This window comes from Cyrtonyx montezumae, unplaced genomic scaffold, assembly GCF_038088225.1.
Source record: "Cyrtonyx montezumae isolate F1298 unplaced genomic scaffold, pur_monq_1.0 scaffold_2, whole genome shotgun sequence".
In the NCBI taxonomy this organism is placed as follows: domain Eukaryota; kingdom Metazoa; phylum Chordata; class Aves; order Galliformes; family Odontophoridae; genus Cyrtonyx; species Cyrtonyx montezumae.
In genome coordinates, this window is record NW_027071936.1 from 45,396,619 (window position 1) to 45,423,423 (window position 26,805).

Below are 26,805 nucleotides of genomic sequence, written 5' to 3' on the forward strand. Positions count from 1 at the left end.
AGACCCTGGAGCAAGGTCTCAGACAGTCTTGCAAATTCTGACTGTAAAGCAGCTTTCAGGTGTTTTTATTTATTTATTCTTAATCCATTTATCACGGTGAATCTCTTGTCCACATTTGCATTATTCTGATGATAAATTTTTGGATTGCAATTGCAGTCTTGCTCCAGTCATACTACTTAGAGATGTCCTACTGAGAGAATTTTCCTGTATTTCTATTGAATTATTTCTTGCTCATGTTCCTCCTCAGGCTCCTCTTACTCTGGATCTCACACATAAACTAATTCCTTCAAAGACTATTTGCAGCCTTCCACCTCCCCTCTCCCTCCCAAGAGGCCAATTCCTACCTGAGATCTCAATAGTTTCTGTTCACATCCTTTCAACTTTTCAACTTAGTATACCATATGCTTTCTCCCAGTCTGCCCCTTATGCTTCAAAGAAACCTTCTTTAAATGTCTGTAAAGCTGTTTTACTGTTTCTCATCATGTTCCTTCTTAAAGTTTCTTTTTCTCTCTCTGTGGAGGCTACAAAGTGTGAACATTTAAACTTGTGTTGTGCTACCTGCAGTTCTTAATGGTACTAGGTTCTCTGTTTCCTCCTGTTTTTGCCTGCATTGTCTTTCCAGGTCTTTGGTAAAAAGATGAAGGGTATCAACTGGCATTAAAGCTATATCAGTCAGTATTTTTCTCCCATTTTTTCCCCCCAACTGTACAGTCTGCTTGGCTGCTCTGTTGTATGCTTTATTGTTATTATCTTAATATCTGCTTCAAACCCTTCCTGTCAGCTTTTGCTGGGGTTATCTCTTGTTTCTGTAGCTGAGACAAGATACATTTAGTTCTTTGTCTTGTATATCTCACATTTTGGAGAACGTGGCTTGCTTGTCCTTCATTATTAATGTCTAATGCATTTGTCTGTATGGAAGTGTGGGCCTGTATTGTTTTTTGTATGAGTTTTTGGAGTGATTCTGTTGACCAAGATTTGCAGAGTTTTGGGGAGAAAGGTAAAGGTTGTGCTTTTACTGTTAGAGCTGCTTGATGTCATCTAGAAAGTGTCCTTGGAAATGGCTTCTACAACAAAGGTTATCATTGCCTCCTTCACTACTGCACTCTAGAGGAAAACTGCCCTGGATGGTGCCAGGATCTGTGCTGACTCTATGACAACTCACCCTCTATTGAAAGCTGAGCGATCTCATGAGCAGGATTTATTTGTTCATAATATATGCTCTGGAAAGTCCAGTGATAGTCAAAGGGCAAAACCATCTGGATGACCTTTCCTACAGTAGCACCTTTAGGTTTTTTTCCAAGGAAGCAAACCCATTTTTGGAAGAAGTTATTGTCCTGCTCCTTTGTTGATGTATGTGTGAGTGAGCTTATAAAATAGCTAGAAAATGCAATGAGCTTTTGCTAAGTAAGTGTAACTTTGCTGTTAGTTGATCTTAGCTTTGATATTGTTTATTCTGTTGTATAATTATCAGTTTGGTCAGGTCAGGTTATTGCTGCTTATTTCAACCACCACAAAAAATTTGGGTTATTTGTAATTTATTATTCACTGGCATATGGTAAGTGCTGTGTGAGATTTTACTTTCTTCAAGAAGAGTATTGGCTGTTGCAATGATTTATTCCCACAAAGTGTTACACACTTTTCCCTGGGGTCAGTGGTTAATGAGGCCCTTTTAGGAAGTTCTTAGCAGTTGCCATGCTCTTCTATCTTCATTGTAGCATGTAGGTATTTGGAGACTTCTGACTGCTTCAGCAAACACAAAGCTGTTTAGAAGTGCTCTTTCACACAGGATTATGTAACCTACAGGAATTGTAAGGTGAGAACCAAACCCGGGTAACTGTCTCTCCTGGTTTTGCCACCAATGTTGGGATTTTGGGATATGGCAGAAAAACCAGGGAAGCAAAAGAAAAAACTATTTAATAAGTATAATTGATCTGGCTTTAAAGCAGTTGTAACCATATGAATGGTGAAACCTTGTTTTTGAGACTTTGTAGCTTATTTATTTGATGAAATTGTAGCAAACTGTGTATGCTTTGGTGATGCTCAGCAAAGCTGAAATTTTATGTGGGATTAATTTTGACTGCTCAAGTCTCTCTTGTTATAAGAAGGTAGATGTAGGTCCAGAATTTAGAAAGTACAGTTAATTGAGTTGATAAATCACTCTAGATAGCCTCAAAGCCAAGCCCTACTGCTTATCTGTATTCCATCCTGTGTTTTTAATATATAAGTTGTATTCGTGTCTCATTTTTCATTTCTGAATTTTGTTTTTTTCTGTAGTTTAAGATTTGCTTACAAATAGCAGTCAAATGTTCAAATGACAATTGAAAAAAAGACACCCCTTTTTGTCTCATTTTCAATGAGCAAATGTATATATAGTGTTTACTTCCTCTTTTTTTTTGCTCTCTTCAAATAGCCGTAATCATAGCTGATCAGCAGAGATTTTGCTGAAGTGCTTTAGATACTTATCTAGCTAATCTTTTTACTACTTAGTAAGATTTTTATTATTGTTTCTAATCTACAAAGCATTTAAATACATCTTGCCTTTTATTCATATTGTGGCTTGCATCTGTCACTTTGCATTCAAAATAAGGACTGGATAAGCACAGATGCCAAATTATGGTGTGGAGCAGTGAATTTCTTCTGTATTGTGACTCTAAGTCTCTCTGTACTCCCTCACCTTCTGTGGATAAGATTTGCAGTATTTCCACTTACCATGTGCATATGCTTTTATAGCATCTTCCAGTGTGATTATCTGATAATAATCTGACTGGTAAAGAGATTCCTGGAGCAGATGCTATATTCATTATATTCCTGGCAACACCCAATTCTTCCACTACAGTAGGATCATTTATCTAATACACATGTACTTATTAGAATCATTGTGATTTGTCAGATATTTTAGATCTTGCTGTAGGTCCATGAGTAAGCAAACCAAAACTGTTTCCTAAATGAAGAAAACTTCATTTTACTTCAGTAATAGTAATTCAGGAAGAGAAGGACGTTTTTATTCTTTCTTTTTCTCTGCAATTCACTGGTAATTATCTATATTGTAGGACTGTAGTATTCAGCTCTGTTTTTGGTGTTGGGACATCTCATTCCATTTGTATTTAGCCTGAGAAAGCTGGGCTTTTTCCTAGTATCATACAAATGTATTGCATGTTAAAAAGATCCAGGCAACAACTTACCTAGTCAGTTCTCTGAAGTTTTTGCTGTGAAATATCAAATAAGCTGTGGGAGTGCCAGACAAAATATCCAAGAAAAATGGTTTTCTGCTTTGTGCAGTTTTTTTCACCCTTATTGATGTTATGTTGGAACTGCCATGTTGCAGGTGTACTGAGATGTAATCTTATAGAGTGAATGATGGTTGCCTCCCTTTCTTTCATGGCATTCCAATAAATCAAGAATCTAGAGGTCTATCTTCATATTTGACTGTTACTGAACTGTATTAATTCTTTTTGAGAAACTAACATTGATAATGTGGTATATTTCATACAGTAGCTGTTCCTACTCAATTTGAAGTAATTGCTTCTCCTTATTAACTATTTGTCTCTGAGACTATACACCTGCTTGTCAATATTCACAGACTGTTCACTGCCTAGCCCTTTAATGGCATTCTCTGATTAGTCACTGTGTTCCCAGCCTTTGGAGACTGTTGTTATGTTTTAGAGAGGACAGAGATGAAGGAGGATTGCAGTTATCTGGAAATAATTAGGCAGGTGGGCTCTTTATGCCAGCTGTGCAAAAGAGTTTGGTGATCTAATCAAACACCAAATATGAGCTAACATGTGCAATGTTTATTGAACCCTGTGAGGCTGAATATGAATAAGCATACATTTTGCTCTGGCTGTGACTAATGCAGCCATGGGTTGATTTCATTTTATTCTGCATGGATGTTTTATCATTAGTTTCATTTGAAAGAGAGAGTAGTAAACCAGTTTTTATGGTTACAGAACGGCATTGAATGGTGAGCTTTATAAGTAATAAAAGTAATAAGTGTTAAATTTAACTTTTTTTCTAAGAAAACGAGGAAAACAAAGCAATTGCTCTGAAAGATTTATTACTTTCAAAGAAAATTGTATTTTCTGATGTGCTGTTGTGCTTGTTAATATGGTGTATAAACAAAGATAGCGCTTTTGTTCATCTAGTTCTGGAGACAGAGTGCTTCTTTAGTGTAGTCATTTTTCTACTATATTTTCAACATTCTTTGAGGGTCCAGATTTTCCCTTCTCTTTAGAAAGTATGAATTGCTTTTCAGGAACTGCAGATTTAAAGGAATTTATTGTATGAATACATTAAACTTTAAAACTTCAGATCTATTTCAAAACTAGATCTTCAGAATTTATCCAACTTTCTTGATTATTACCCTTTCAGGTTTTTGCTCTCACAGCTGCATGCTGACAAACTTACTTGAGCTTCATTTGCCTAGTTACCCTGTAAAGTGCACCTGTGCTTGGAGGCTGTACAAGACCTGTCTGGACCCATAACACTTGGCCTCTTTGTGAAGGAACTTTTGTTGAGAAGGGAAGCTAACAACCACCTGAGTCCCATCTTCATGCTTTTCATGTACACATGTGAACACAACATGCATATGCTTGGTCTTTATGCTCAAGTCCACTTGAGTGAATGCTGGTATAGATGAAATGAGCTGAGAGTGTGAGACAGGAAACGAACATATGTTGCCTAAAGGATGTATTATGGATCCTCCAAGACATCAGGGTCTCAGTGATGCACAGGACAAGTAGTTCTGCTGAAGAAGTAGATAGTAATGTTGAACAATGCAGATTTTAGAAGTGGAATAATTGCTCTTGAGTGAAATCAGAGAGAGACAAGTTGTGAATCTTTCAGTTGGGATGAATGAGTAGGATTATGCCTTTGGCTGTGTGAACTCTGAGGGAAGATGGACATATCTAGGTGCATGATTCAACAGGACCACTCTCTGCAGATAAGAGGCTAGTGATTGAATTTATTGTTATGCATTCAGCATTGTAAGAGAATAGTTATTAATTTTATGATATTGAATTAGTATGTATCAGTTCATTTTTGAACAGAGAAAAATGATTAATGAAGGATGTGAACATTTCCTGTTTTATTTGTTTTTGTTTTTCCTTTAAAATATTGTTTAAACAACTTGTTTAATACATGGTTCTGATAAAACTTGCATATTTAATACTGAAAGGTAAAAGAATACAAGTATCTTGCTTAGTCAAAATCATCAAGCTTTTCTTCCTTTTTATCTTAATTTGATAGGGCTGTTGGTATTCTGAGGTAGTCTGAGTTTTCTTGCCTTGGGTGTATTTGACTGTAATGACACTGATATATTTCTTTTTCTCAGACAATGCAGTGCCACTGTGAAGTGGCTGCTTAGAGTAGCACCTTCAGACAGCCTGCTCTTATCATACATTCAGTCATTTCTGTTGATTTTACTCACTGACTTCTTTTTTCTATTTTTTATTGTTAAGACAACAAGCAAATCTTTGTTCATGTTGCTTCATTTAATTATTAAAATACTTCTTTAGCATATTGTCTTGTGTATTAATTTACAAAAGACTAAGGCAAACTTCCTTTCCAATTGTGATCTGCAGAAGAACACAGAAAGCAGGATGTTAAACAGGCCCTGGGTTTTCATAGGTGTCTTGAAGACTTTTTTATACAAATAAAATAATCAAAGACTTGTTCTGACCGGCAGAAACTTCTCCTGATGACTAAGTCTGTAAAGGAGTAAGCAAAGTTTCAGAGTAAAATCATCTCCAGGATGCATTTTTGATCAGTCCTTTTGTTCCCTTGTCCTACTGCTGTTTGCCTCATAAACTTATTTTTTCTTTGTAAGTCACTGAGTTACGATAGTTTGCATGTAAAGGAGAGCAGAGGCTAGCCTTCCTCTTGTATATCTATTCTATTCCAAATGAGCTCTTTTCCCACCCAAATAAGTGGGAAAATGGAGAGAGCTTCAAGCAGTCCTGGTATGTCCACCTTTGCACTTCTTAAGGATAGAGTGGCAGATTTCACAAATTTCACAGGGAGATGGCTGCTAATATTTGCTGAAATGAAAGAGCAGTCTGTAACTCATACAGCTGCATACTGTAGCTATTAAAAAATAAAATGTGCAAAAAACCCTAATCCAATCAGCAGAGCCTTCTATTTTCATAGCATTTAAAAATTAAAATGGCTATCTGCAGTGTGGATTTTTATTGTCTAAATAAAACCCTTTGGCTCACGCCAGCACTGTCTCCCTCTAGCTTTTCCCCCTCATAGATGACAGGGAACAACCAATGAAAAGTGTGTAAGTTAGGCCTTCAGTGATTTTATTCCTTGTGGACTGAGCTATGAGAGGAGATACTGAGTTGCTCATAGAAGGTTTCAGGAGGTAGCCATCTGCCACTATACAAAATGACTGTTATAAAGAAAAAATCAGAGTCCTAGTCTGGAGCTGATAATGCTACAGAGATTAGTCTGCTGCTTTGCTCCTTTATTTTGCTCCTATATTGAGCAACAAGTGGTTGGATCCTTCGGAGATACAATAAAATACAGTTTTTCAGTGTTTAATTCCCTTGTATTTAACTGTGTCAGGATTTGTCTCATTAAAATCTTTGATTTTCCACTCTTTTGACTAGAAAATCTATTGAAGAATTTGACTTTGTATCAGAAAATAAATTTTCTTCAGACTCTAATAAGAAAAGTGAAACTGCATTAGGGAAATTTCCTTTCTGAATATGACAGTGTATACTTTTGTGTGCATGCAGATTACTATATGAGGTAGATGGTAAAGTTATTTCTGCAAGAAGTGATATTTACTTCCTGTCCTTTTTCAAAGTCTGAAATTCAGTCAGTGGATGAGTTTGATTAGTTTTCTCAAAATGCAGATGGGGGGGAGTGTTGAAGATGATAATAGCTTTCTTGAAGGATCTTAAGATGTATGTTGTGAAATTCAAGTGGGAAAATATAAGAAATGGTTTGCTTTTGAAGTGATGTAAATCTGTGTCTCTAGAAACTTGGCCTAGCCCAGAAGAACTAAGGTTGTCCTTAAATCTGTGTCAATTTCCCCAGATGTGGTTGTATTGTGTGAGGACTGCCAAGTTACAGCAAGCTCCTATCAGATTTCCTCTTCCTTGGCTAAACAGTGTGTCCCAGGAGAGAGGAGATAGAGGCAGAAGGCTGTGAGTGCCTTTCCTTAGTCTGCTACAGGCTGCTGAATGCAATACAAATCACAATAAAGAGAATAGAAGAGGTAGCCTTGGATTTATGTATGAATTGAAAATCCTTGGCTTGCAGGCTTTGGAAAATATGTACATAAATACTGTTTCTCTGATTCTAGGAATACACCATAGATATTATATTTGCCCAGACTTGGTATGACAGTCGTCTAAAATTTAACAGCTCAATGAAAGTGCTTATGCTTAATAGCAATATGGTTGGAAAAATTTGGATTCCAGACACTTTCTTCCGGAACTCAAGAAAATCTGATGCTCACTGGATTACAACTCCAAATCGCTTACTTCGAATCTGGAGTGATGGAAGAGTATTATACACTCTAAGGTGAGTGTTTATTAAGTAAGTAGAAAAGATAAAACTGGTATGTGTAAGAATGTGAAAAGAAAGATGGATCAAGTCCCTGGAATTTCCTTTGTTGTTGACCACGGGAGTTGGCAAAGAGTTTGCTAAGAAGGAAAAAAATGATTTGATAATGAAAAATATCAATAGATGAAGATGAAATATGCTACCCAGAAAATTGGGTAAACATAGTTGAAAAGGATAGCAAATTTTAATCCCTGTTTAGGTACAGACAAGGTTTAAGGAAAAAAAAAAACAATGAAGTCGTATTCTGTCACTAAGTTATCACAAACCTGAGTAATAAATTGTTTCACAGACTTTCTACAGTAAGCAGTTAATTATCTAATTTTCAGCAAATTATATTCTGTAAGTGAAAGATGAATGCTTCAAGCAGTAAAAATAATAAAAGAGCTTGATTAAAGCTAATGTCTTAGTTCTGCATATTCTGCTTCCCATGTTTACTCTGACAAGCTATTGAAGTCTACAAATCTGTTCCTCCAAGTTAGGCATAAGCAAACATGTTGGTAGTAATTCTGCTTGGCAAATGAGGGATGCTTTGGATAATTTTAAATTTACCATCTAGACTATCTGCACTCATCTCTCAGTCACTTAACAAAAAGTTCTTGAATGGCTGTAGTCTACAGAAAGCATTTTAGGATAATCTTTCAATTTTTCTTTTTATTTCTTAAGCACATCTAAAAAATCTTGCAATAAATTAGAAGCTGATAGAGAAGTAGTTCATGCGAAAGATACCATATATCTGACTTTTCTTAAACCAAGCAGTAGCAACTTTTTAATTACTTTATCACCTACACTGCTTTCATATAGAGTCTAGTAGTGTTGTTAGAACAGTTTATGACTACTGTAACAGAAGAATTAAAATGCTTTTAAAGGAATTCCATTCACTTATTTTTGTTCTCAGTATGCTTCATTTGAATGTATACAAATGTCCTGAGAGGATTTAATAAATCAATCAAACTCAATGAAAAACATGAGGTCTCTCAAAGCAATAACTTAGAATTATTGTGCTCAAGTTTGAGTTATGAAGTGCAGTGAGGTAGAAATGCAACAGCAAAACTAGGTATTCACCTGACACTACCACTTGCAAGCATCTATATAGACAAAGATATGATCTGAATTTAGCCTAAGGTGGAATAACATTGAGAGTTCATATTGGAATAACACTGAGTTCATATGTTGGTGACTGAAGGAATTGGATCTGACAGTGCTCCAAGTTCTTTGGCTCCTGTGTACTACCACTCTTTCCCCATTGGTACTTGAGGGAGAAGACATGGTGATTCTTTAATGTTTAGCTGCTCAGTAGGTTCAGTAAGCTCAGTAGGCTCACTGAGTCTATTCTGAGGTTAGACCTTGATTTTTTTCCATTGCCCTCATCAGAGATTCCAGATCTTGTTGCTTTGTGTATAATGAAAGTTAGGCTTTGCTTTCTTTAAGATTTGACCATCCAAATATTGAAAATGGAAAATTAAGGCAAGACAATCATATATCACAGTTAGAAAATTTGAAGAGCACCCCCAGAAAGATGCAAGTGTCTTACTTGGAAATGGGGCTTTTTATCTTTCCAGCGTATGGCAAGAACTACTCTTTTCCTTAAAATCCATCTTGCTTAGAAACATTTTGGAAGTCTGTGATAGTATTTTCAAAAGCCACAAAAGCTGTTGTTTACATGTTAAGAGTTCTAAACTGCTTCTAAAATATATATTAACTACTTGAAAAACCTGTGCGCCTTAGACATTGAATGAGCAGAAATATCAAGATTGTTCTTCACCGTTTTTCTTCTTACATAAATATAGAGCAGACCTCAAGTCCCCACTTATATAAGAGTGTATATAGCCATCAGATATAGGGATGCCAAATGTTGTTCGACTTTCCAAAGCATTCTTCAAAAAACTTCATTTTATTGCTTTATTCCTTTCCATGACCTGCCTTCAGCTCTTCCCTTTTACTCCTCTTCCTGGTAGAGCACTAAGAGATTTCCAAATCAATTGGCATTTTTGAAATGACGTGATATGGCAATTGAAATGGCACAGGTCGTCATGTTGCATGTGATAATTTTGTTCTTGGAGATGATGGTGAATGCCTTTTGCAGATACACTATTGAATATGCATAACATCTATTATTTGGCAAAACTGATTTCTATGCGTGATTTTATTATCTAGTCTGAAGTGTCTCAATGTATGTATATAATCTTTCTTTTGTTCTTATTTTCTAATTAGACTGACAATTAATGCTGAATGTTACCTTCAGCTTCATAACTTTCCTATGGATGAACACTCCTGTCCACTGGAATTTTCAAGCTGTAAGTGGTACAATACTTTTTCATTTCACTTTATAATCAGACTTTAAATTTCCTTAAGATCTATCAGCAAGAGAGCTAAAAATTACTTTTTGAAGCCTCAAAGTGAAGGACAAAAACGTGTTTGTATTTTGCTTTGATTCTTGCATTATTAATTGCATAACTAAATGCAATAATGAATGAGTTGAATTACATGCATTTCATTTACTTGTAACTTTAAAAACAATTGTATTGCTAAGGAATGTGATGGAATGCTCGTTCCAGTTAACAGAAATCTATTGCCTTGGTAGAACTTTATTTTTTATGCCTTTCAGACTTGCCAGTTTTGAATTGGTTCCATGTGGTATATTTAAGAGGAAAAATAAGATCTGCCTTCTTCAGCTTGTTCTCGTAAACGCTTAATCAGTATAAACACGCCTTCTCCTTTCAGTGGGACTTATTTTTGCAAGCAAGAAACATAACTTTCAGGCTTAGTTTTTAAATATATTAAAAATAAAATACTGTTCCTAAGAGTATTGTGCTATTACTAGCAAAAGAAACTCAAACCAACTGAACACAGCTAAACAATTTATTCTTAAATGTAAAATCTAATAGGCAGTGAAATCAAACTTCAGTGAATCTTCTTAAATGAATATTTTATTTAGTGCTTCCTCCATGAATGCTAAATGAAATTTGGTAGTTCTGTTGACTAAATACAAGTGAGTCTTACTTGATTTCATTCCTGCTTTTGCGCTAGATAATGTGGGTCAACATGTGAGGCACATGAAAATCAAGGAGGCTACAATTCCAGGTGGATTACTGAACAATGAATCAGGTCACAGAAATCCATACTGAGGAATAGGAATTTTATTAAATTATGTACTCAGAAGTATATGTACTTCTAAGTTCTTTGTGTACTTGTAATACTGAAGTATATTACATTCATTTATTAATGAGTAAGAGTGATTCTGAGTCATTTTTTCACGTCTGAATTCCAGTGTATTGCATAGATATTTCCTGAACAATTGTATTTACTAAACTTTTGGCTGATCTTAACAGTTAAGCTTAAAATTGAGGCTATATATTTTGTTATTAAATTCTTGGTATATAAGGTGGTTTGTCTTGATTTTTGATTCACTTTATATACTGCCCTTGTTTTGATTCTAAACAGCTTCAGAGATCACAGTACGTGCTTTGAGATATGCTGTGGCTGAAGTCTTCATTTGTTGTTTTATTCTAGATGGATATCCCAGAAATGAAATTGAATACAAATGGAAGAAAACCTCTGTTGAAGTAGCAGATCCAAAATACTGGAGATTGTATCAGTTTGCATTTGTAGGGTTGCGAAATACAACTGAAATTTCTCATACCCTATCTGGTAAGGGAAAAAATTAACTTTTTTGGCATGTACTATCTATGTACAACAAAATTAACAGATATAATCAAAAAAAATTATTGTTGTTTCCTTAATTCATAGGTGATTATATTATTATGACAATCTTCTTTGATCTCAGCAGACGTATGGGATATTTTACTATCCAGACCTACATTCCTTGTATACTCACAGTTGTTCTTTCATGGGTGTCATTTTGGATCAATAAGGATGCAGTTCCTGCAAGGACATCTCTGGGTAAGAAAGCTTGTTGTCACCCTTTAGGGTTCTGGAGCTTGCTAGCAACACAAATCTGCCATGAGCACTGGATTAATTAAATTAAATGATCGTGACCATTGGTCACCCATTTTCGTTGAGTTACAAGGTTAAGAGTAGGAGAATCACACTGCAGTGTCTTGGCAGGATTTAAGGGAGGGAGTGTTGATAATAGAAATCTGTAAATCTGGGGTGTTTGTAGTGATAGGACAAGGGGACAATTTTCACGCTTAGAGGGATACAAGGAAAAAGTCTTTTACAATGGTTGTAGTGAAGCACTGGAATAGGTTGCACAGAGGTGCGGTGCATGCCTCACCCATGGGGAGTTTCAGGTCCAGGCTGGGCAGGGCTCTGGGCAACCTGATCTAGATGTGGATGCCCCTGTTCCTTTTGGGGGGGTTGGACAAGTTTTTCTTCACAGTAAGGGTGATGGAGCACTGGTACAGGTTGCCCAGAGAGGTGTAGAGTCTCCCTCACAGGAAACGTTCAGTACCCATCTGGATGCCTACCTGGTCTAGGATATCTGGATATCCTAGATATCTGGATACCCTATCTGGATGCCAGCCTGGTCTAGGGAGCTGCTTTGGCAGGAGGTTGGACTCAATGATCTCTAGAGGTCCCTTCCAACTCCTACAATTCTGTGATTCTGTGAGGTGACTTTTAAAGGTCCCTTCCAACTTCAGGATTCTGTGACTCTATGATTTTGATCCATGCCCTGTAGACTTGCCATTTCTCGCAGACATATAGATTTTTTTTATTCTATATGATAATTTTGTCAACTCCAGGCATGGTAATATGGAATGATTAGTTTGACAAGTATGATTAAATTTCACTTAGCATTATGGAACATAGGATGTCACTACTACATGGGGGAAAACTGTGAAGATATGTTGTTTTTGTTGTGTTGATTTAAATTTTAGTGTAGTTTTTGATTATGCTTTTTTTTTTTAATAATGAAGAAAATTCATTTACTCTTGTAAGGATAAGAAAGAATAAGACAAAACAAAACAAGCCAAAACTAAGTAATGTCCATCATGGCTAGAAGTTGTGATATATGGAAGGTTTTATTCCTTCTACAAAGCGGAGAGGACTATGAAAGTCTATGTAATCTTTCCTTCTCTTGGAACAGAATTCAGTATGGTGGGTTTCACCTCCACCCTGGGGACTGTGCTGAAGCCTGGTATACTGAAAGTGATTGATAATTTTTCTTGAATCCATGTTGAAGGATCCTGGCATATTAATTCCCCAAAGTCAAAGATAATTAAATGTATTTGGATATTTGAGTATGCAGAGATATACCTAAGTGATTCACAAAAGCAACTAGTGGAAGCCAAGCACTTTTAAAAAAACTCTGTGGTTATCTGTATGCCCTTTTTAATCATGTAATTTCTTTGAGAAATCTATTGCAAAATCACTTAACCACATTCCTGCTGTTTAATGAGCTAATAGCAACTCCTGATTCTGTGCTTTGACTGGAAAGACATAGACAGCCTTAGATTGCTGTCACCCTTCACTTTTTTATTTTTTCAGTAAGCTGGACATGTTACTAAAAATATTATTTGTGTGTTCATATATTGCTCTCCAAGGGAAAGGTCACATCTTACTGTTGAAGTACTAGGAAAAAAGCTTCATATCTCTCTATAGCATCACTTAAGAGAAGGAAGCATTAACAGCTTCTAAATTTTAAACCAGTGAAGAGTGATATAGTTGAGATACTAAACACGTTGCCAATAAGGCCAACTTGTTCATTTAACTAACTTATATGTGAATTAAGGGAATTATAGTCTATTACTTCAAGCACAATATTGAAAATATGCATGGTAATTTAGAGAATGATACAAGAAAGGCCATTAAATTTATCTAATTTGACCAACTATCCCTCATAAGCAAACAGTTGAAATCTTTATTACCTTTTTTCTAATACTTCTAAAATTAGTTTTTAAAATTACTGCTATACAATGCACCTTTTTGAGTGTGTGCTTTTATATATTTTAAACTTTCAAGAGCCAGAGTTCTTAAATCTGTTTATAAAATACATGTGCTTATTTATACCAGTTTGTCTGTTGTATTTGTTTTATGCACGCTTTCTGTAGAAGTCTTATAAAATTCTCAGTGTCTTCAGCACATGTTGAAAATTAAAGGAATTTAAACTGAAGCTGAAATGTGTCACCTTCTCTGTGATCGAACAGTGGCCTCTGGATCCATTGGGATGGCTTCTTGCAATAGCACTGATGACTGTGGGTGTGATGTAAGGTGAACTCTGTTGTGGTTCAGTTGTTGTGTGTGCCTTACGAATGAGCTAATGACTAATCTGGGGATTTTTTTTTGTTGTCTTTTTACCGTATGTTTGAATTACTCACACACTTCCTTTTTTTTCTTTTTTTCCCCCCATTCTGTCTCCATGTCTCACTTATCTTCTTTATTAAACAGGCATTACAACAGTGCTGACCATGACAACACTGAGCACAATTGCCAGGAAGTCACTTCCAAAAGTTTCCTATGTGACAGCAATGGATCTTTTTGTCTCAGTTTGCTTCATTTTTGTGTTTGCTGCCTTGATGGAATACGGCACCTTGCATTACTTTACTAGCAACAGAAAAGGGGACAAAGGAAAAGATAAGAAGGCAAAACCTAAGCCATCAGTAAGTTTAGTCAAATGACTAAGAACTAAAAATATGCCATTTATTCTTTATTATAACACCATGGTTGGGAGTTTATACTCACTTCTTGTGAATAGTTAACATGCAAAACTTTGGGTCATTCCATTCATAAGTGAATTAAAACATATAAGCCTAAGAGAGTGTTTAAAAATAATATTTCATGCCTTTCCCAAGCTCTTGATGCTTCTCGAGCTGTCTTGGGGCATGTGCTCTAGAGACAGTTGTATCTGGGCATAATGTTTCTGAAAATAATCTGTTTTTTGTTTGTTTACTCCAATGTTTCTATCTAGTAAAATTATCCTTCTGCTTTTACAATTCAAGGTTTGTATGGTACGAATCCTCACAAATCCTAAAAATAAATATTACTCCATTTAAGAGATTTTCTGTTTACGTAGTAAGAATGCTGGAATTTCTGAAGATTCTGTCAGTATGAATATTTAAAGTTAATATTTAGATTACTAAAACATTTGAGTAAAGGTATTAAATAGCTTTTTAAATTATTTTTTTTATTATTTCTTTATTACAAACCTTGTTTAGTTGTAATATTCTTTGGGAAAGAGTAAGAGAAAGGGCCAATGCTGTAAAGTCACTTTTCAGATCATTTAGTTAACAGAGCTACTGCATATCTGAATTGTATCAGTTGTCTTTCCTGGGTGAGGGCTGAATGCTGCCTGTGTATAATCAAGCAGAAGAGGAAACTGAATAACAAATATGCATCTTTCCTTATATTTCTTCTCAAAAGCAATGAGTTTGTAAGTTCAAAGCAAATTTTGTCTAAAATCTTAACGTTTGTAATGTCTCAAATATAGCTGTTGTTAGTATTGTCAGTATTTTATCATAACTGAAAAGAATAATGAAGACATTTAGGATCATAATTAGCTCCCTAGACCATCATGTCTAAAAGTGCTGAAACTTAAGTTTGTGTGAATTTTTCTCTGGTAAAAATACTTATTAAATGAAATTAGAAAGGTTATTCAAAAATATGGTTAATACTGCACAGCTGTAACACTTTCTCCTTGAGATGGTGGTAAAATATCCCCACAGCAATAAAGTTACTCCTTAACAACATACAGAGTTCTGCATACTAGTCAAAGTAATTCCCTTAAAGTAGGAGAATAGGTCTCTAAAACATTACATGGATTGAAACAATGTGGCTTCTTGCTTTTTATGTATTTTTCATACTTTGTTTATCATTTATAATTACATGAGAAATTCTGTTCTACTCTGCAGTGGCCAGAGTATTTACTTCACTGTAAACTCACTTCCTTACTTCCTCTGACTGCATCATTTCTAACTGTTGTTATTCCTTACACGATAAAATATGGAGATGACTGAAGAAAAGAGAGGAGAAAATGTAAGAGTGGTATTAATGTAACTACTATGTTTTAGTTAGTAAATTTTAGAAGAGATGCAAAAGGTGGGAAGGAACTGAATAAATGAGAATACAAGAGGATAATGGAGTAGTCCAAAAAGGCTCTGGGATTTAGAAATTAAAACAAGGACAAGTAAGAAAACAGAATATATTTTGGAATGTCTGGGACAATAAGGACAAGATGTGAGGAGCAACATGGAAAGAAAATAATAAAAGAAGTAAAAAGGGCAGGGATAGTGCAAGAAAGGGGAAGGTAAAAAGTCATGAGGAAGGTGAAAGCAACCAGTTTATGTACTGCTGGGTGCAATAAAGCATCCAGATTATTTCTGTGAAATTTATTTATAAACTTTAGAACCTATTGCAAACAGTTTTAACTGAGTTTCTGGAAGGTTGAGTTATGCACACGGAAACTAGAAGCAAGAATTAAGAGTTAAAATAATTATAATTATTATTTTCAGTGTCATGGCATTCTCCTAAGGTGCTTTATGTATTTGTATAGGCTGGGCAGTTTGTTTAGGGATTTAACATCAGAAGGTTAGGTGATAGCCTGTCTAGAGGTTCTGCATCTGTATCTAAAACTTCACCACATATGTTCTCCTAATACCACTAGCTTGCTTTAGTGAAAATGTATCTTCTAGCAAAGCATCCAGTCTAGTACTAAAGATGATTGTATCCTTCCTATGCACTCCTTTATTGACCCAGTTGTCAAGCTGTGACTGACTTCAAAATGTTCATTTGTGTCATGTAGATGGAATCATCTAATCCTCTCTGTATAATTATCCAGTATTATCAAACCCTAGCACAACCCAGTTTTCACTGTTGCAGGTGAAAAGCATTCATGATCTTTTTCCTGCGTGAGCAAATTACAGAGTAATTCATGATTTGCAAAGCTCGCCGTGTTGTCTTCTTCTAACATTTGAATTTTTGTATATTGTACTGAAGAATGTGCTTATATTGGCCCTTGCTGTGGAAGTATATGGAATTGTTTAATGCAAGGGAAGAACAAAAACAAACACTTTATTTTTTTTCTTCTTTTTTTCTTTCTTAAGAAACCATCTGCAATCGCTGTTCGACCTGGATCAACACTAATTCCAATTAATAACATTAATCATCTCCCTGAACGTGATGATGATTATGGATATGAGTGTCTAGAAGGGAAAGACTGTGCTAGCTTTTTCTGTTGTTTTGAAGACTGCCGCACAGGATCTTGGAGAGAAGGAAGAATACACATTCGTATTGCAAAAATTGACTCCTATTCTCGAATCTTCTTTCCAACTGCCTTTGCATTGTTTAATCTTGTTTATTGGATTGGCTATCTTTATCTATAAATTTTACTGGCTAGACAAACTCAGAAAAATAATTAACTGAACTGACATTAATATTTTTCAGACAACAGTGAAAGTTTAGATCTCATCCAAAATTACTAAAAGTAGATGTTTTAAGAATTTAAAAAACAGGAAATGTGTTGATATAGTCTCTTCTTGTGATCAACAATAGAACTAATATTAGTATTTTGAAGAGAAAATATAAACATTATTACTCTTAAAATTAACTTATCTGAACACTCACCTGTTTTTTCCAAGTACAACAAAATTCACAGACAAGAGACTAAGCTGTTGAACTGGACAGTTCTACATAATCTTTAAATTTTAATTCTAAATGATAATACCAATAAATTTTGTAGCATCTCTTACACTTCAACAAAGAAAGCCTTAATAAAATGGTATTAGTTAATTTCATTCATTTAATCTATAAGATGATAATTCTTATTAGTTCTTGATTTTAAATAGCTGATAAAAATTAAAAAACACTTCTATTTTTCAACTAGCCATTTATGCTCTGCAGTATGTTAAAAAGGAATGATTATATCATAATTAATCTCATTTATATTTATACAAAATACAGAAATTAGAGCAACAAATGGTTAATGGTTATATCACCAAAAATCCTACAAAGATAATTCTGAGCTTGTCTTATCCTGACTATTGATATAGACTTTTGGCTTTCAGCCTTTTATTGCATTTATGTCTGTGTTCCATCTGCTGTTATATCACTGTTGTGTGTTTCTCAAAGTTCTCCAAGAGGGCTACAACTTTAAAAATTCCTACCTACTTGCCATTGCTCTAATTTAATGGAAGCCAGGTGTTAGCTGATTGATTATGGCTGTTCAGATAATGCCCTTCACATCCTCTCAATTTCCCTCTCCTTTGTCTAAATCATACTCAGGGGCAGAGAAAGAGTTATGTTCAATCGACTCTGTATCATTAGAATTTGGAAGAACCCTTTTACAGTGCTACAATATTTGTATTCAAAACCACTGTGCTAAATTTCCATCCCTAAGAGTAAAATGCATGACCTGGTATGCTTTGAATACAGTCATTTTGTATGTTCTGCTTGTCACTGCTTATGTTACTCACTGAGCCAAAGTCAGATTTACTGATACTGTGTTTGGGATTGCTGTATAATAACCTCCTTGATATATACAATTCCATTAGGAAAAACAATAATATATATATATTTCTAAAAGAAAATCCCTTTTACAGGGACAAAATAATAATACTTATGCACTGTGGATCTTTCTCCAAGATGGGATATATCCCCTCAAAAACATAGAATTAGTTCTCCAGTCTGTGACGACAGTTTCTGTTCACTTTGATAGAAATACTTCAGTAGCAGTGCTCTTTCCTGACTGATCTCTGTGTGTTGACTATTGCAGCATTTAGTATCTCATTTTTATTTTTGTCTGTTGTGGAAAAATGCAATCTTTTTTCCTTTCTCGGAAAGAAACCAGTCTCAAGTGAGCTTGCAAAAATCCCTGTAAAATTAAGGTATGCATTAACTAGAAGTCAGAACTACACAGAAGACCTTACAGATCTTAAAAAAGGATTAATGGAATTAAAATTTGGTTGTAGATTAAGGTGCTTGGGAGTAGAGCTAAAATATATGATTAATGGTTAATTATAGAAAATGATACATGGAAGTACAACTTCCCCACATACAATCGTGCACTCTTCTTTTTTTAACGTGTTCCCTCCTGATTTTTTCTCAAAAAAACAAAAAAAGAAGTAGTGCATGATCATAGGCTAGTTGGTTCCAAACATAAAAAAATACGATGTTCAGTACGCATGTGAAATGTTGCTGCAGTGTTCAGCTCCAAAATTTAACAAAGGATGCAAGACTGTGCAGTGAATCTGGAAGCAGGTGTTGCAGAGAAGATCCCGTTTTAATGTAACTTTATTTCATTATTTAGCCAATAAAAAATGAAGGTGGTTGAGCGAGTCTGAATGTCTGCTGTTGAGGTTGACAGACATCATTTGTTGCATGACCTTTCTGCACAGCAACTTCTTCTGACTGTTAGGCTGAGCGTAGAAGCGCAGCAACATTAACAACACTGATTCTACAACTTATTTTTTCTTTATAGTCTCATTTTCAGAAAATGTTCAGTACAATGGAAATATGCCAGTTTTAATTCTGTAGTGCAATGTAATGCTTTTTGACAGCACACTAAACACATTCCTCTGTAGGAAGGATGAAGGGGTTTCAGTAGTATGTTTGAATGTGTACTTGAAAGGCAATCTACTTGTTACACAATGCAGGACTCAATTTTTTTAAACTCCTGACTTTCATTAATTCACCTTTAAACAACGAGAACTTAAAAGAGCTTGGCACTTGACAAGGGAAATACAAATTTCACAGCACATCCAGTTAGCTTTTTCTGTTCATTTCGTTGTCAGTTGCCAATCAGCCTCCAGAGATTTAACTGGAAAACAGAAAGCATCCTGAATTGGCAAGGGATGGATAAAAAGTCTTTCATCACTCATTTCTATGAAACGATGTAATAGAGTATTAAAGCTATTGAATGTTATAGCTGTTTAGTTTAGAGATACACTTGCTTCTCCTGTCTGTTGACAAACTTTTCTTTGTATTTCATTTGTTTCTGATGAAATCATTTCACTTTCCCATAGTACTGTGATTGCAAATTGAAATGGGAATGCAGTGAACTGTAACTTGGCATGTAATAAATGTGCTGTTTTAGTCCTACGAGTTTTCTTTGTAGTCTGCATGTAAACACCTAGTTCTAAGAAATCTATGTGATACTCCTAAAAAACAAAACAAAACCAAAAAAAAACAAAAAACAAAAAAAAGGTCAAGACAGAGACTGTGGTTATTTGGGCTTGGATATTGCAGTCATGTTTATGAACCTACTAGAATACAATTATAAAATTTCATTTACTATTAGATTGGATTAAAATATTTGAGGTCATATTATTTTGACCACTACTGTTTTAGGGACATTCTTATACCTATTCCTAATCAATACTGTAGTACAGCTAGAATTCAGAAAAGCAGGTGCTTATGTAGTGTCATAAGGAGTAATGTTATCATGAATTGATGCCATTGACACATGTTTATTTTACATTAATTTCAGTTATGAGTGTTCTGTAGCTCAAATGATTGAGCAACAAGGGCGGGAATTGGAACCTCTTCAGTACAAAAAATATTCTCATTGAAAGAAAAAGACATAGAGGAGAAATTACCAGAAAGATAGGGGAGAAACAAGTTTGCAGGAACTGTTTATACTGCACAAACTGCATCTCCTGGAATGTATTCTTAAAAAAATTGCTTTATTTATATTTCTGTTTGTGTTCCCCACTTGTCTGTTTTAGTAGTGAGTACAGCTCAGCATGATATTTTTGGTAAGGTTTTGTCTATGACTGTACTCAGTGATCTTCAGTGCATGTCTTCTGTGTCTGAGTGCATCAGCTTAATGTACTAACAGTGGTGCTGCGACCAAAGCATGAGCTCTGAGTAGCATATTTTATATTCACACACTGATGTGCTTCAAAGGCTTAAACCTTATCCAGTTTTCTGGCAGGGACATAGGTTTGTGTAAAGCTTTGAAGGAGAATCACTCTCCTCCAACACAGTTCTTACAATTTTGTAATTTGTTTAATATGCTAGTAAAAATTATGTTTAAATTGTATCTGAACTTTGCAATTTGTGAGCACCCTTGGCCTTTCAAGTGAAAACCCACCAGGAGGAGTCTGGGTTTCAATATCGATATGCATAATCTAAGAGATTTTGTTTAGTTGTATCAGTCATCATTTCTGTTCACTGTTTCCACGTAACTGAGGATTAATGCAAATACAATCAATTTACATTTGAAAAAAACGTTGTTTTAAAAGCTGTTTTTATTTCATTGCAGTTCTTCTCAGTTGTATTAAAGATGTTCATTTCACTTTTCCAAAGTATAATTGTATTTGTAGTTGCTATCGTAGTGAAAATAGTAACCAAAATAGAATTCCTCAGGAAAACTACAGCTTATTAGAATATAGAACCAGGAACTAGAAAGAACAGCTGTGCTTTTATTTCTGAAAAACAACTCATGAATGTCCATGTGGCCCTTTAAACATGCCACAGGGAAGACTGTTTCACTGAGAGAGGCAGAATATTCTCCAGGGTGTAGAAAAGACCTGCCAATTGGTTCATGGCAGAGACTTGTTCCCCAAGTGGTTTAAATCAAGAAAAAAAAATAGATTAAAAAACTGTTCTTCTACAGTGGTCTACTTGTTCTGTTTTACTTGTGCCAGCAAGAGCTGTGGTAAAACCATGTTTTTAGATGAGCCAAAACTTGAAAAATATGTTTTATTGTACTTTTCCCTAAGTTAATATTTCAATCAGATGGATGGGTTCATCTGATTGCTGATGCACTCGGCCATTTGTTCTCATCCAAGACAGGTGGTGGGAGCTTGCAGCTGGAGGCAGAGAGAATATTTCTTATGATGGATGTATTTTGTTCAGTTGACAACTGATGTGGAGGAAGGGGAGAGATGGTGGGGAAAAAAACTGTAGGGTTCCACAATCCAATTCTATGGATCTGAATGAATTATATTTAGTTAATATATTTCTCAGTGGTATTTGTGACAGTGCTCAAGATTTTCCTGCAATGTAATTACTGTATTATTATAATTACTATTAAAAATATTTCCTGTACATTCATTACAGGCTTAATGAGCAACAGACCACCTTCTTGAGTGACTATTCTAATGAAGTATCAGACAGAAAATCAGAACTCAGGTTAAATCTGTAAAAATGTTATAAAAATATTTGAGTAATAATTTTAAAAGCCACTGAGAGCTAGCACCTAAGGTGTCTACAACTGCTGTAGTTCTTGAGGGGTACAAAATTTGGGAAGGGAAAGCTGACCCTGAGTTAGATCACTGAGTCCCTTCTTTCTTCAGAGAGTGGGAAGGTGGATTATGATCACATCAGGCAGGATCACGGATATCCACTGTTTTCCAAGAATGTTGTTAATAGTTTCTGGTTAAAACACTGAGAGGTTTCTGCCTGCTAGGCTATGATTTGAAACTGCATGCTTTTCTACATTAGGTGAATCTGAGTTGTGACTTCCAAAATGATAGAAAAACATGAAAGGTACAGGTATTTATCTCTGCACAGATGCTGATTGAGCTGATGGCCACGTTATAAGGCTCTGAGGTGTTCCCTGTATGATAGAGTAGGAGGATTTAGATTGCTCTCCTGGGCAGAGTGCCCAAAAGTGATCACAGGACTTAAATATTGTGTTCAGTTTGGGATCTGGTATGATATTAGTGAAAAGTTGCAGACATTGAAAGGCAGAGATTGCTAAACTTTTGTGGTTTTTACTAGGAAATCTCACTTAGAAAACCAAAGCATTACAAAATCTTCAGAGGAAACTTCAGAAATCTATTGAGTTAGGCAACTAGCTACAACTGTAATAGATTGAATGATCTATGCCTTTTATCTATGGGCAGGTGTTGTTGCCCACTGGAAAATCTATTTATTTATTTATTTTTCCTAAATAGCCTTTAAAATTACATTTTAAGGAAGAAATAATTTCTGTAAAATTGCCAAGCAATCTCATTTTCCTTCACTGTGACAAAGCCTGCTTTACCTGCAGATTTTGCTTATGGTAGGTTAATATAATTTGAGTTGTGTGAGAGAGAGACAGGGGGTGTAACACCAGTAAACTGTTCTATATTGTTTATTCTCTTTTCCTCTCTTTTATTCTATATTGTATATTCTCTTTTCCTCCATCCCATTTCTTAGTCAAGGAGAGAATATCAGAAGAGCAGAAAGCATAGAACATGTGTAAATGTGGTAAGTCTGCTACTGACAACAGGGCTTGAGTTCCACTAACTGATAGGATTAAGAGAGGCAGGAGTCTGCTCACAGTAGTAAGGCCTCTCTTTTATAATTCTTTGTAGTAGCTGCTCTGCAGTACATCTCTGCATGCCTACCTGAAACTGAAAGATTACCCAGGCTGGAAATAATAATTTCGTATTTCTGGTTTCACAGAATGATCTTTATCATCATGATTCGAGTCTTGCTGAATTCAAAGGAAAGATTTCAAGTTTCTCTGGCCAGGCACTAGAAGTATGAGAGGTCTAGACAGCAAACATTAGAAAAGTGGTTTTCTGTGGACACAGCTAAAGATGCAGACTGTCTCTATATAGTGGCATTAAGAATACTTTGTAATTTAGACTTGAAAATGTTAAGTATGGTTAGGAGTAATAACCAGTACTGTCCCCATGGAGAATTACTTTTATCAATTCAATATTTAGAAATTAAAACCCAAAACAGCTACCACGGGTGAAAGGTAAGTCATTGATTCACTGCAGAAACCTATTCCCCTTGAATTGTTTTTCCTCCTGACAAAGACTGTAAATAAGAACTGTTTGGACCTGTGAAGTCTGCGGAAAGCAAGTCTGAGTTAAGTAGATATAATCATGTTTTTCCCTTTGACCAGTGAAGGTATAGGAACAGGAACAACGAAGGGACATGTATAATGGCTCCAATTTTCCAAGACAGGTAAATGTGGACATCTGCATATTCATTGACCCAGCACAAATATGCAACTACTGTTCACATTTTAATCAAAATCTTAATGACTGGTGTGTCTTCATACCATTGTTTGTTTTTCCCACTGTTGTCCACCATGAACATTCATACTTTTTCCATAGACATCAAGGGTTGCATTATGATACATCTATTTACAATTTAAATATAATAGAACATAAATACTCTCTTAAATAAAAACAAGAATTTGGAATCTGATAATCTTGTGGTGGTGCCTGTCATGAAAAAATACAATGTGTTTTCATAATTTCAGGTTCTAATTAACTAAATAATAATGCTGTAATTCATATTCCTCTGTAATGAAGTTTTACAGGCACTTTTATTATTATTTTGTACAGTTTATGCTACAGTGTTTGGTGTTAAGATTAAATTTACAGAAATACCATTCCAAAATAACAGATCAATTTATTGTATTGTGAGTCTATTAGACTGAGGTTTCATTATTCTTTCTGCTTAAAATGCACACACCCTCTTATTGCAGTTCTCTGTCTCAAAATCTGTAGTCTACATAAAAATTCACAGTTTGTCCCTTATTAATGTTTCCTTTAAAAGAAATTAAAAAAAAATTCTAGCATTTTTAAACAGCTTAATTGAACATACATACAATGTATTTGATTTGATAGCATCTTGGCACCAGTGAGCAATGTTGCAGTATTGTGAATCAACATTCCTTGTAAAAGTATATATAAAAACCCTTGCTGTAATTTACTGAACAAAAATAAAGAACACTGAGAAAAACTGTAACTTTCAGCAGTGCTTCTATGGAGTATACATAAAACACATCATACTGATGCAGTTTTCTCCAATTCCAATTTTCCTTTCAGAAGCCTCCTTAGTTGGACTAATATTTTAAGCGTGCTGGTATTTACGGTTCTACTCAGTTATTTGGTACTTCTCCAAAAACCCTGGTATGCAATCATTCATTATTATATTAAATTACCCAGAAACATCAAGGTATCCTCATAGGCTTTTAATGTAATTAAGCCATGACTTATTCAGCCCTTTCTGAAGTATCATCGTGCTTTGTGTGCAATGCCAAAACTAAAGCAATTCCAGCTATTAAATTGAATATTATTTGCTTCTCCACTTTGATAAATTCTGTCTGCCAGTTTAGAGCAAAACATTGACATCGTTATTTTAATATTTGACAGCATTATTAATATGCATAACTCAACCAGAAATCTTTAGAGATAACAAACTGATGATGCTCTTATATCAATCACGTGACAAAGACTTTGGGAGTGCAGTAGAAATGATTTTGACAGTGGCAAAGACATTTCTATATGCAGACTGAGGAGCAAGTTCTAAAAAAGTCTCAACTGTCATTTTATGAAGCTTTGTTTCTCATGCGACAAAAAGGGTCCCTTCTTTTTTTTTGTTTTTTTTTCTGGAGCTAAAATGCAGAAGAGATTCAGAAGTTTAAATATTATTTTCGCTTTATTTGAAGAGTTTTCTGGATTCACTTCATTTTTGCTAAAAACAATGGAGAACATAAATAGTGTGACTGTATATAAGCATTTATATCAGTGAAGGTAAACAGGAAAATTCCCTCCATGGTGTAAAGTTGATTTTTAAATATGGAGAGGAAAGAATTTCTTCAGTACCAAAGGAGGTTCTGAGATTGCATTCACAGAGTATGATTCTTCTATTCATCTGAATTCTATTGCTGCTATAATAAAAACTCGAGTAATTTTGTAAATGTTTTAGCACACTCTTTGTGTTTGAATGCCTTATTTTCCAATATACGTTTTCAGATCTGCTTCTTTTGGAGAGTCAATATTTAGCACTTTCTGTTTTCCTTTCAGCTTTGTTTAAAGCACCCCAGAAGCAAGGAACTCACAAGAATGAGGTATCACTGAGTGTTTTAAATATATACTATATTCAGATTTCTGTAGTATATTACAAAATATTCTAGTATAGCTCATGTCCTTTGTTCTATCTTGTCTGAAATATTATTCTATGAGATATGAGGAGAGATTAAAGCAAATGGAGGTATTTCACTTTTTTTTTTTTTTTTTTTGGACGACGGTATACCTCATGCAGAATAGTACATCTGCTAAAAGTTGATTTAAAAGTCCTTTAACACTGATGGCAGGAATAATACTAACAAGCTCAGAAAGGAGGTACTTGTGGCCCTCGTTATCAGAAAGTTCATAAATGCTCAGGGCTTTGAAAACAGAAATTCAGTAGTAAGGTTTTGGGGAAATAGCTGGCTTAGAAGAACTTCTAGGGAAAAAAATCTCAGTAACCTCTTGCCAAGAGAAGATTGATGTTAATTTGAATAATAGGTTTTATAACTCATGACTGTACTGTGATTGTTAATGTCTACTGAATCTTCATTATAAATGTTGCACTTGTCCTTGTGTGTTGAAAGGAAATATGCTTGCCCTCTGGCACATGGTTCATACAGGTATCTCTGAGTCATAGCTTGCAAACTTTTTAATGTAAAACTCTGAAAGCCATGGTCTTAAAAAAAAAAAAAAATAAATAAAATGACTCCATTGAAAATCATGTGTTCTCTGAAAAATGAACACATTAGATGTTTGTGCTCTGATGTCTCAAAGAATCAAGTTTCAACTCCGAATTTCATAAAAAAGTTGTAATGCATTGTTTTTATTGTATCTGTTGTGAAATTGGTTAAACTGTGAAAACAATTAAATAGTGCCTGGCTACTTACTTTATGATGTTATTTTCCATGTAGCATGCATTCTTTTCCCTTTAGAACTGAACACAGACTCTTATTGTCCTGGTAAAAATAGACTCACACACCAGTCTGACAAAGAGCAATACCTTTCCTTACTCCTATTTTTCTTCATTTTCCTCCTTTCCTCTCTTCCCCTTTCCTTGCTTAAATAATGATATATAGAGGACTTTGACAAAAGTGTTCTGTATTCATTCTACAGAAAAATTCTGTAGAAAAGACAAAATTCTGGAGCCTAAATCCTGTATTGTTTGGGACCAGTTTTATATCACAGAGCTAGTGAAAGATGTCCTACTTGCTCCTGACAAAAGGTCCTGCTCTGGCACTTGCCTAATCCCACTCTCCTTCCCCTTCCAGGATCCCTCCTGGCGTGTGGCTGCATCTTATTTGTGTTGCATGTTATCTTATACAAGGTTGTATTTTACAATTAGATGCGCCAGGAGGCATGGAGCAGAGTCCGTGTTGAATACAGATGCCTGGGGAAATTATTTTCCTCGGATATTTTTTGCTTTTTGGTCTGGGAGCCCACTGGAGGATCTGCCTGTAAGTATAAGATTATTCTTGTGATCAGTCCCAGGAAATATTTTTAAGTCATTCTACACAGAGTGTGGAAAGGTGATGATAGGAGGATGTATTCAAAATAAAAATTCTTGGCAAGAAGTCAAAGTTGTTCTAAGTCACAT

The 26,805-nt window shown here is 35.1% G+C and overlaps 1 protein-coding gene across 2 annotated transcripts in view; it reads left to right on the top strand.

Moving 5' to 3' along the window:
• The window catches only part of GABRG1 (gamma-aminobutyric acid type A receptor subunit gamma1), a 48,377-nt gene extending 29,850 nt beyond the window's left edge, over positions 1-18,527 (top strand). The window contains exons 4-9 of one of the 2 annotated variants that reach the window (XM_065737072.1): positions 7,310-7,530; positions 9,784-9,866; positions 11,083-11,220; positions 11,320-11,472; positions 13,921-14,132; positions 16,572-18,527. In XM_065737072.1, coding sequence (XP_065593144.1) covers positions 7,310-7,530; positions 9,784-9,866; positions 11,083-11,220; positions 11,320-11,472; positions 13,921-14,132; positions 16,572-16,850 — 1,086 coding nt within the window. In that variant the 3' untranslated portion in view covers positions 16,851-18,527. Of the gene's footprint in view, positions 1-7,309; positions 7,531-9,783; positions 9,867-11,082; positions 11,221-11,319; positions 11,473-13,920; positions 14,133-16,571 lie in introns of those variants that run through there. The other variant, XM_065737073.1, reaches the window with a different exon arrangement.
• Positions 18,528-26,805: the final 8,278 nt, after the last annotated feature.